The sequence below is a fragment of the Camelus dromedarius genome, chromosome 9 (genome assembly GCF_036321535.1).
Source record: "Camelus dromedarius isolate mCamDro1 chromosome 9, mCamDro1.pat, whole genome shotgun sequence".
Lineage (NCBI taxonomy): Eukaryota > Metazoa > Chordata > Mammalia > Artiodactyla > Camelidae > Camelus > Camelus dromedarius.
This window is the reverse complement of record NC_087444.1, coordinates 65,845,872-65,857,901: the sequence shown is the minus strand read 5'-3', so window position 1 is coordinate 65,857,901 and position 12,030 is coordinate 65,845,872. Positions and strand designations below refer to the sequence as shown.

At 35.1% G+C, this 12,030-nt stretch overlaps 1 protein-coding gene across 1 annotated transcript in view; it reads left to right on the top strand.

Annotated features, from left to right (window-relative positions):
• LOC116150510 (ankyrin repeat domain-containing protein 26-like) overlaps positions 1 to 12,030 on the top strand; it is a 52,950-nt gene that overhangs the window by 5,184 nt on the left and 35,736 nt on the right. Inside the window, exons 6-12 of the mRNA XM_064489580.1 lie at positions 576 to 1,316; positions 3,402 to 3,556; positions 6,627 to 6,660; positions 6,941 to 7,082; positions 9,254 to 9,467; positions 10,587 to 10,689; positions 11,335 to 11,835. Coding sequence (XP_064345650.1) covers positions 576 to 1,316; positions 3,402 to 3,556; positions 6,627 to 6,660; positions 6,941 to 7,082; positions 9,254 to 9,467; positions 10,587 to 10,689; positions 11,335 to 11,835 — 1,890 coding nt within the window. The remainder of the gene's footprint in view (positions 1 to 575; positions 1,317 to 3,401; positions 3,557 to 6,626; positions 6,661 to 6,940; positions 7,083 to 9,253; positions 9,468 to 10,586; positions 10,690 to 11,334; positions 11,836 to 12,030) is intronic.

Here is a 12,030-nt window from a genome sequence, read left to right as displayed (position 1 = left end):
CAAACAAAACCTTTCTAATTTATTTCATTTCAGGATAGGAAATCAGTAAATATTATTAAAAATTCTTTTATTCACTCTCACTAGTGAATATTAGAGTATAATACACCTGGATGGATGCAGAGAATACATACGGAGATAGATCACTATCATAGTATATAGTTTGCATTAAAATTTATGAATTTGTTCCTGTTTCTGATGGAAGTTAATTGATTTTGGCACCTAATAATTTACACTTTGCCAATTCTCCGGTTATTAGTCCTTTATAAAAAAACCTTTACATGCACTGCAGGGGCTCACTATTTAAGGTATGTGAGGTGAACTATTTTTTAGTGAGGAAGCCTCTGTAATGTTAAAAACATAATCTCTAATTCTTGGTAGCTTTAACATGTATGAATTGTTTAGTTCAAACAAACAGTGACAAAGTTAGGTTTCTGAGTTCCTACTTTTCTCCTATTTCAAGGCTAAGGCAAGTTATTTTTCACTTCTTAGTTTGTGAGTAGCCAAACATAGATTAGGAAGTTTGTTAAATTTTAATTATTTTCTAATTTTTCTTTATCTGTACTTGAATACTTAAGGATAAATACGTTTTACAAGCATGTACTGTGAAAGGAAAGAAATCTGAAGGTCAAATCAGGCAGATCAATCTTTCACCTGTGCATCTGCAAAAAATGCCTGGAGAACCAGGAATGAATAAGGAACAGGACAGAAAGGACGTACCTGTATCTTCAAAACATACTTGTGTGGAGAAGCATGAGGACATGTGGGTCAAAAAAGGCAAATTACACTGGAAAATTAATACAAAATTTATCACAAAGAAGTTAAATCAGAAAGTCAGTAAAATCCGTGAAAAATGCAAAATTACTGTTCATCGTAAGGCAGAGTCACTACATGACAACTCTGAACTACATGGTGACTTAAAGGAACTACCTTTCAGTGTGACAAATAATATATGTGATTCTGAGGAACAAGATACACGTGGAGCCTGCATCCCTGTAGGATTCCAGGCGTTCCCTCAACAGGAAGAGCCCAGTCTTGAAAGTGTTTCCCCATCTTACTCCAAGGCTGATTCAGCAAAGTATGGCTGCCAGTCATCTTCAAAACTTTATTTAAATGAAAATAAGTTAACTGAAAATGACACACCAGACACTGAACATGTTTGTGACAAAAATGAGGAGGGTTTCTTTACTGATAGAGAAAATGAAGTAAGGAACCGAGCTCGGCTGCTGGTGAAAGAAAACCAAGAAATTGATACAAAAAGAAAACAAAAAAGGAGCCGAAATACTCACTGGAAATCAGACATCAGACATACACCTCTGGTAAGTGGTCCAAAAAGCCATTTTGGCTTGTGGCTTGCCCGCTCCAGTGACATGAAACACATGATTCAGATAAAAAGTCACGATATGACTGCTGTTTCAAATACTTATAAGAAAACCAAACCAAAACAAGACCAGCTCCAGAAGCCATTGTTTGCAGTTAACTGCGGTGCTAATAGCTCTAAAATCATGGACCCCGAATTAGGAAATGTGAGTTCTTCTCCATCAAATGGTAACAGAACAAAGTAAATCTAAAAGAGTTCCACCAAGATATGCAAAGGTTTAAGAATGAGGTAGGCATGTTACAAGTAGAATTCCTGGCTTTGGAAAAAGAAAATTCAGCTTCAAAAAGAGGTAGAGATTCCTTTGCTGCTTCTCTGGTTTTTCTCTTTATCAATCATCTGTTCCATTCTAATCCATATCTGATCTGATTTTCCACTTATGAAAATAGCTTATGTATAAAATGGGGGAGATCTAAATATGTAATTGTGTAGAAACAGACTATTTCTGCCATCTAAATAACACGAATTCAGGGAAGTATTTTCCTGGGTTTGGTTTCTTAATCAACATAAGTGTCTGTGTCACTCTTTCATATGAAGTGGGAAAGTAATTCAGCTGTGTGCCACGTGACCTTCTGAGCCAGAATAAACGCAAGTGAAATGGCTTAGGAAATATAATAAGCTCAAGGTTTGTTGGTTTGTTTGTTTTTAATCTATTGGCTTAAATATAAGTTGCATTTCCATAGAATGGGAAGGAAGCAGTGACTGAGAGAAGGGATATAAGCACACACTCTCACTAAACTGATCCGTTCATTGTGCTTTAGTGAGTGCGGCTTATGTGTCTTACTGATCACTGGACACTTAGAATTCCATCACGGCCACTCTGAGATATACTTAAGAACAAATACATGTGCTCCCACATATTCTTGAATCACCACTCTTGGGGGTTTCTGTTGAGTCAGACCCTTACATTGTATTATTTAATAAAATGTAGTAAGTTTTGACATGTATGATTTTATCATATAGGTAGTATGAACCCTCAGGGAAAAAAATCTGTATTTATCTCCAAAGGAGAAATCTTGAGTTTTGAGATGCACTGAATGGTTTTCTTCACTTCTAGTAATGGATTTTTTAAATGTGTGTGTGTGTTCTTTTGTGTGAGTGCAAAGAGTGTGAAAGGTAGACAGAAATCTGAAGCTGTTCTCCTTTAATAGAAAAAGGAGATGAGCCCTGCCACCAGCTTTGCCAAAGTCACACTTTTAACTTATCTGATCAATTTGATGAATTTATTTGGTACTTTATTAGATTCAGTGTTAGAGAATTGTATCATCTCTTTTGACACCGTGAAATGCTGAAGATTGCTGCTTTAGGGGCTTTGGGCAAATCACTTGACCTTTCTTGGTTGTGTTCCCATTATCAGTAGACAGTGGGGCTAAGGTAGATCACTCACTACTCCTATGCCCTCTAGCTATAAAATGGTCATGGTTATTGAATGTGAATTTGGGAATCATTATTCCTTTTCCAGAATTCCACACTAACTGGCAATTCATCAGTTTCACTCTGCTCCTTTCGGTAAACTTGGGTTTATATATTATATTAAACACCACTTTTTTGATACCCCAGGATCCAAATGAAACAAGAATTATAAAATGTAGTGGGGAAAAGATAGCTTTAGCACAGAAAGAAGATTGTTTCCTTTGTGTTACTGAAGCGCCAAGGTGTGACATCTTCTAAGTCTGGCTGTTTAATACAAAATCTAGGTGGTAAAGACAGAAGAGGACAAATTTTATGCCTTTGTCTTTTTATTTCTCTGTCTCTGTCATTCACATGCAGAGAAGTGGATGTAACAGCACAACATTAAGAAAGCCCTTTTAAAATTTTGGAAATTCTATTTCTTTTCCTCAAACAGAAAGAAGCAGAATTTACAAACATTTCAATGTCTTCAAATGATAAAATTAAAGTAAGAACAAATATATTTTAATCAATTGAAATCAGGGCAAACTCTGAGTCAAATGATAAAATGAATGGAAAGAACGTCTTTATCATGAATAAAGTAATAATTACTTTTTGTATCAAACTTTCACTAAAGGTTAAAGTAGAAGAGAACAGGAACAAAAGTGGTGAACTGGAAGGATCAGAAACCATGTGTGATGGCAACTGTTGCAAAGGACGAACTCAGCGGAGGAAGGGGGGAGAAACTGATGACCAGCAGTTACCTGCTCTGCAGAAAGAAATTTCTGATAAGTAAGTGTATATCAGTATTCAATAGTAGATAATTATTATTTTCCTAGTATTGTTCAGAATTTCTTCCCAGACTCATCTCTGTACTTGCTTCCATGTTTTTTGCACTCTTCCTTCCAGGTTCCGAGGACACTCTTAGATTCCAAATGCCTAATTTTGTGCTCACATTCTAATCTCTTAGGTAGAATCATTTCCTCCTGTCTCTTTTGCTCATGACCTGCTTGTTTCCCCTCTTCTGTAAAGCCTTCCTTATGCTCACTTATTACTTTCCATATGTCAGCTCTTGCGTATCACATTGTATCATAATTGTAAATCTGCCTTGAAGCAAGAATTTGTATTTCCTTGCCTATGGTTGGCACTTGATAACCATTTTGTGAATTATTAAATGACTGAAGATGGATAAGAGTTGGAATTTTTCAAAAATTGGTTTCTTAAAATTTATTAGTAGAATTATTTTTTAAAAATTGGCTTTTTTATGGATTGTTTTAAAGTAGCTCTCCTGGCTTGCCTATGAAGGAAGTAAAGAAGAATGAAAGTGGAAAACAGACATTAAAAGCATCTGTGACTTCACATGTATTTGAGAAGACTGCCTCACTGGCTGGTGGTCTCCTGCACATGAGTGACAACAGCAGTTTAAGTGAAGGAGATCTAGGTCATGGCAGGGAAAGTCTACAAATTCTTTACTTCTAGGTGAAGACATATTGGCAGTGATTACCTTCTCTGGAAATAGAACAGCATCATATAGTGCAAAGGCCTAGGCAAGGGATTTCTCAACTATCAGAGGAACGCTGCCGAAAGGTTAAGATGAGGACAAGTGCCTTTGACCAGAAGGCGTTTCAATAATACGTCCCCATGGAAGCCGGGCTGCAGTGAATCGGTCTAAACAGCCCCTTAGAGAACATTCACTGGGAAGGCAGGAGAGGACTGGGTGATAACTGAAGGGGGATGTGGGTCTCGTGGGGGTTCCCTTTCTTTTTTTTTTAATACTAAGATGGTAGTTTGTAGAGCATGTCTCTCTGCTGTTGGAATTGATTCCGTAGAAGAGATGATTTTCAGTTTAACCTTGTTTGCATTTCCGGTATAAGAAAGTGTATTGATTGTACTACATTATCTTTAAAATATTCTAGTAAACGTCTATTCACATATAGTTGTTGTAAGGGCTTATTCATTGGTTCTGAAGCGTAATATTCTTACACAATTCAATATGCAGATAGTGACTTTAAAATTACACTATTGTACATAGATTTTTTTAAATTGTATACTCATAATAACTATACACACACTTAGGCCATACTGAATAGGGTTTAATCATTCCTTGATGATTCTAGATATTATAGTGTCTTTGACAGTATCATCATGGGTGGCTATGGTTTTGTATGCTATTGTAAACTATCAGATTATATTAACTTAATATTTGTTTAGATTCTAGGAAGAAGGGGAAGATTTTGTTTGTATACAATAGAATAATAAACTATTAACAGTCTATCACAGATGATTACTTTTGGATTACTAAGTTCTAAATTACAAAAGCCATCATTCCTGTACCAAAAGTGTCATTAACATGTTTTGTTTGCTCTATAAGGACATGTCAAATGCATGAACAAACAGCTGAATGGATAATGAATGCCCACTGATTAATTTCTTTAACAAAAGCAAATCTTTATTGAAAGTTGATTTCCAGTATTGCCTAGGTCTAAAGTCTTTTAATTTTTAAAAAATAGGTGTTAAGATTCAGAAATTATTATTACTATTATTTTAACTTTTTTGAGTCATAGTCATTTTACAACGTTGTGTCAAATTCCAGTCTAGAGCACAATTTTTCAGTTATACAAGAACATACATATATTCATTGACACAATTTTTTTTTTTTTGGTGTGAGCTACCATAAGTTCTTATATATATTTCCCTGTGCTGTACAGTATAATCTTGGTTATCTATTCTACATTTTGAAATCCCAGTCTGTCCCTTCCCACCCCCAGCCCCCTTGGCAACCACAAGTTTATATTCTATGTCTATAAGTCTGTTTCTGTTTTGAATTTTTGTTTTGTTTTGTTTTATTTTTAGATTCCACATATGAGTGATCTCATATGGTATTATTCTTTCTCTTTCTGGCTTACTTCACTTAGAATCACATTCTCCAGGAACATCCATGTTGCTGCATATGGCGTTATGTTGTTGGATTTTAGGGCTGAATACTATTCCATTGTATAAATATACCACTTCTTCTTTATTCAGTCATCTGTTGGACATTTAGGCTGTTTCCATGCCTTGGCTATTGTAAATAGTGCTGCTAGAACATTGGGGTGCAGGTGTCATTTTGAAGTAGGGTTCCTTCTGGATATATGCCCCAGAAATTATTATTTATAACTATACCTAGACATAGAATAATAATAGAGATTCATTTACTACATTAGTTAAAAATACTTAAAAATAAATATTACTTTCTTAGCATATTGTGAAATGCACGTATTGAAGCCAGATTGCCTGGGTTGGAATTCTGGGCAGACACAGGGGCTTTGGCAAGTGACTTAGCCTTTCTGTGCCTCATTTTCTTCCTGGGTAAAGTACCTAATGTATTACCTATTTCCCAGGATTGTTGAGAGGATTAAAATGTCTTTAAGACATGTAAAGTGCTGATAATAATGCATAGCAGTTGCGTACTAAGTCCTCGAGAAAGCTAATTCCATGATTATTAGAAAAGGGTTTCTTTCATATTAGGACTTAAGTAATACTTTCCAAATAGGTTTTAGTGCCTTAAATACCAGTTTTTATTGAAAATGACAACAACAGGAAAATCCTGGTATATTTTTTCCTATCAAATAATGCAAGTAACCTTATGTTCTTCCTTTTTCTTTGTTTGTCCACTTGATCTAAATTTAATACATTGTTAATAATATAATTGATATAATTTCTTTGTCCTTTAATGTTATGGTTTCCATTTTTGTTTAATCCCTTGTTTTGAAAATTAATTATCAATGCAAAGATTTTATATAAAAAATAACATGTTTACATATTTCTTGTATTTTCAATATTTAGTATTTGGCTGAAATGAATTGCTTTTTTTTTTTTTTAGGTCTTCAAAGAAAACATCTGCTAAAAAGGACAAGGTATAGAAAAATATTAATTATAAAAATATTATCCTTTAGTAAAACAATTTATAAAACATAGAGTGGAAAAACAGAAAATCCTCCTTTGTTGTAGAGACATTTACTTAAAAATAATTTGGAAACACTATTGATAAAATTAGCCTTTTGACAAAAATCAGCTCTTTCAAGAAGTGTCTGTGTTTTTGCTCTCAGAAAAAGATGGATATTTATCACCTCAGTACACTGAGCATATTTTATAACTTTCTTGGAGACACTGTGAAATAGCATTATTTATTTGTAGGTCAAAGAGCAGGTGAATTCTGTGGGTGACCTCGATGACTTAACTCTGTCACCGGAAACAGCTTCCGAGGACTGGGAGTCGCCTTACCCTAATTATAAGAACACCCTGAGGCTAATCGAACGACTTGGCCTGGAGGGGAAAGGTAGGACCCCTGTATGACTACAAAGCCTTTTGAAGTATCTCGCGGTAACGTGTGCACACCTAGTGCTGCCCCAGGGAGCGCGGGTACGTAACAGTCCGCTGCGTCTCAGAAACCTGCTTTGTGTTAAAGCAGAATCAGACGTGTTGTGCGCTGCCAGCCAGGGGCTGTGACCGTTCCCACTCCCTGTGCTGTCTGTTGACTCTGACGCTCCTATGCCTTCACCCAAGGTCAGGTTATCACTACTTCCCTCCTAGAACACTGAAATCACCTCAGGACTTTTTTCTCCGCCGTTCCACCTCCTGGAACCTTGGGCTACACCGCAACCGTGATTACTAGATAGTTTGTAAAATTCAGATTTTTGTTACCCCCTTGCTTAAAATCCAGCTACTGCTTCTCACATCTCCATGGTTAAAGGCCACAGTCCTCTGGATTCATCTTGTTTCATTTTATTACCCTTCTTTCCACATGAATTTTAGAATCAGTTTGTCAATGTGCAAAAAAAAAAAAAAAAAAAAAAAAAAGTCTGCTAGTGTCCTAGAAATTAGATGTAGATTATGTTGAATCTGTAGATTAATTTGGGGAGAATTGACTTCTTAACAATACGGAATTTGTAACCCTGAACAAATTTCATTTCTCCACTTATATAGGTCTTCCTTGATTTTCTCAGTAATATTTTAGAGTTTTTAGTGTCTGGGTCTTTCCGTCTTTCATGAGTTTACCTGTATTTCTTCTTTTTCAGTGCGGTTGTAAGTAGTATATTTTTATTTGTTTGTTTGTTTTAAAATAATATAATTTAAATTTTAGTTTCTGATGATAGAAATACAGTTGATTTCTGTATACTGACTCTGTGCCCTCCAACCTGGCTGAGCCCATTGATTAGTTCTAGTAGCCTTTTTATGGATTCTCTCAGATATTCTATGTAACCAAAGGTGGTCAAGCTTTTTCTTCTTTAAACTACTGTCTTACTAAAGATAGTTCATATTTAAGACTTGGAGCCAATAAATACGTTCTCTGTCACAGCTAATCAGCTCTGTCACTGTTATGACAAGAGTAGCCATAGACAATACAGAAGTTAATGGATGTGGATGTATTTCAGTAAAACTTTATTTACCAAAGCAAGCAACCCAGCCCACAGGTTGGAGTTAGCTGACTCGCACCAAGTAATCATATTCCCCGCTGATTAGCAGACAGTTTTACCTCTTCATTTCCCATCCAGATGTCTTTTGGTTCTTTATTTCGCCTGATTGCACTGGCTCCAGTACAGTGCTGAATAGAAGGAGTAAGAGAAGCCATTCCTGTCCATTTCCCCTCCTTCTGGGAAAAGCGTTCCGTTTTTCACCATTGCGCATGGTGTCAGCTGTAGAGCTGGCACAGATCTTTGTCATAGTGAAGACGTTCCCTTAGTTCCCAGTTTGCTGGAAGTTTTTATCAGCAATAGATGTTAAGGTTTGGGAAGTGCCTCTTTTTATCCACTGACATGATCATATGATGTTTCTTTTTTAGTCTGTTAATATGATGAATAACATTAATTGATTTTTACGTGTTAATACAGCCCTGCATTCTTGGGATACACCTCACTTGGCCATGATGAATGATCCTGTATTGTTGGATTTGATTTGTTAACGTTTTGTTTAGAAATTTTACCTCCATTTTCATGACATTAGTTTTCTTTCTTGTACTACCTTTGTCTGGTTTTGGATTCAGGTTAGTGCTACTTTTGTAGAATGAGGACATATTTCTTTTTCTTCATTTTTTCACGAGAATTTCTGTAGAATTGGTATTAAATTTTCCTAAAATATTGGGTAGAATTCACCAGTGTAACCATTGGGACTGGAATTTTCTTTGTGGTAAGGTCTTTAAATAGGACTTTCATTTTGGTTTTTAAGATATAGGGATTTTTAGCTTATGTGTTCTTTCTTAATTGAGCTTTTGTAATTTCTCTGTTTCGAGGAATTTACCCACTTCATCTGAATTGTCAAATTTATTTACATAATGTTCACAATATTACTTTGTCATTCTTTTAATGTCTGCAGAGCTTAGAAGAATGTCTTCCACAGAATAGATGCTCAGTACCATCTGTTCAATGTATGGATGAGTGAATGCGAAATGCACAGTCCTTTATACACAAAAAATTACTCATTCATCTTATTTCTATTTGTGTTTTCTTCCAGATTATGCTACCTTATTGAAAATTCAGAATGCAGTTCATTCATTCAGAAGCTTAATAGAATGTAAAGAATCTGACTGTGAACTACTTAGAGGAAAAGTTAAAAAAATGGAAAATAAGGTTAACAAGCTACAAAAAGAGCTTTTTGAAACAAGACAAATGAATTCACAGTTAGAACGTCAAAATGTGGCGTGGGAACGAGAGCTCTGCAGTATGAGGTACTGAATTCCTTAGTTTTAAAGAAATATTTGAACTCTTTATATTTAATATGAAGATATGTAGGAGAAGTCTTATGATTGCTCACTGAACTTTTGGGATTTTACAGGGGAGAAAATTTCATTAATATTGTGGAATATGAGTCTCTTGGAAAGAAAACAGCAATATATATATATATATATCTCCTCATTCTATATTTCTTTAAAAAAAGATCTTTGATCCTTATCTCCCAATTGTCCCCCAGAAAGTTTATATTACTTTACATTCCCACTTGCAGAATTATGAAATGAACAATTGTCTCAAGGCAGAAACTTTAAAAAAATTATGCAGTTTTATTCTTGACATATGAATAGATGGACTAAAAACTAAAGTGGAAAGTGATTACTGGTTAATTTCTTCAGCTTCTCTCTCATGCAGAGATAAGATCAGTTCAAAGGTGTATGCTGAAAGCACAGATTACTCTTTATTGTTTAATTACTTACTATGGATCCTGCCTTGTTTCCAAAGGGATTTAAAAATGATTTACTAAATAAATAATAGTCAACAAGGTAAGTTCAAAGTGTTGCAAAAGAAGAAACAAAGTGTAGGGCGTCAGGTAGCAGACTCCCCAGCCTCGCCTTGGATTATGCTAATTAGGGGATCTGTGTTCTGGAAAAGACATCTGTGGATGTTACCTCCCACTGTAGACCATTTAGGAATACCTGTAGTATTTCATGAAGTTGAAATTTTATTTCTCATGAACTTAAAAACTTGTTTCTAAACAGCAACTTCTCTTAATAAGTAACTAAATTCTCTGTTCTAATAAAGGAGTTATTTATGGCTATGTGGGAAAAAAAGGGGTAATTTTTAACTCATAACTTACTGAATAATTGCAAAATTTCTTTCCTACACTATTCACCAGAGTTACTCTTGACTGAAATTCAGTAGCATTATGTCTTTTCATTGCTACTTTTCAAATATATATATCTTTATGAAGAGATTGAAGTGAGGAATTTAAAATGTGAGACTTAGAAATGAAAAACAAAATGAGAACATAGAAATTCCGTTAGGGTAATAAACCGGCATGTGAAGAACCAGATCATAAAATGAACTTTTTAATTTCTAACAAAATTAATTTTCAGGGAGAAACAATACAATGAACAGGTTTTCCAGAAACAGCAACTTGAAAGCACTCTCCAACCACTAGAATTTGAACTGAAGAGCATAAGGAATAAACCGAGTCAGGTAAATTAGTCTTAGGAGAAAATTTCATATCTCTAACACTGTTTCATCAATAGTATTTATACTATTCTTTTGAATTGATCTATATTTTCATTTAAAGCAAATTTAAAAGTTATCTCATCCTAAATAGGAACTATGACATTTACAGCTTAACTTACTAATTTCTTGGTGTTCTTGGCATCTAGTAGATGCTCTGTGTCTTTTCTGAATGAAGGAATGGAAGGTAAATTGTTATATAATCAGAGCTAAGGCTCTTACTGAGGGGGTAGCTGTGAAGATTAGATATGAGATACAATTTTTAAGTGTAGTCAGATTTTTTCATTTTTTATTGTAAGCCTTCTGGGTTTGTTGTATTTCAGAGAAAGAAAAGCCTTTCCAGTTCTCAGCTTCTTAAACATTCTTCTGTGATTTCTTTTTTACTTTCATGGATTCACGGTCTTTAATTAAATTTTTGAACTTTTGGGGATTTCTGCTTGTATAAAGTTTGAGACTTGTATCCACCTTAAGTTTTTCCAATTGGATATCCAGTTATTGCAAACTTCTTATTGTATAAACTTAGAGATTAGTCTTTCACTTCAAAGGAAATTGTGATACGTCAGCTTATTGAGTACAGTTCAAAGAGTAAGAGATGAGTCGTTTCACTTACAGGACACAATGAATTTTGAGGTGTCTGACCCAAAAGATAACGGCGAGGTGCTTCCTCCGCAACTTCCTGAAGCTGAAAGTCAATACCGTGGCCCAGAAATTGAGCTACATCCCAGGAGAGATGCTCTTAGACCAGTGACGGTATTAGAATGTGTGCATAGAGACCAAAGCCAAGCCCAGTGTTCAAAGAAGGAAATTGAACCCTTGTATCAGCACAAACAAGGGAAAGTCAATAAATACGCTGCAAAGCAGGCATTCTTGGAGGACAGATTGTGTGAACTACAAAGTGAAAACATGTTGCTTCGACAGCAACTGGAAGTTGCTCAAAATGAAGCCAAAAGTAAAAAGACAATTAATATCCCAGAGCCGTTTCCAGACCATACGAGTAAAGCCGCGCATAAACAACTTCTGATGCTGGAGGAAGGAAACAAGGAATTAATCAATGACTGCAAATGTGTAAAAGACAGAATGTATCAGTATGAAACTGACAGAGCAGAAATGCAAGTAAGTACCCAGAAACAGAACTAATTTTCAGACTTCCTCAAAGAAAATTCAAAGCAGTGTCCGATGAAAGCTAAATGTTGAAACTAGTTGAATGTTAAAAATGTGTGGGCTATAAATATATACCCTGTAAAGCAGACTAAAAGCATATCTTGTATCCAGTAAACAAAAATTAGACCTGAGAGGTGCTTTACTTTG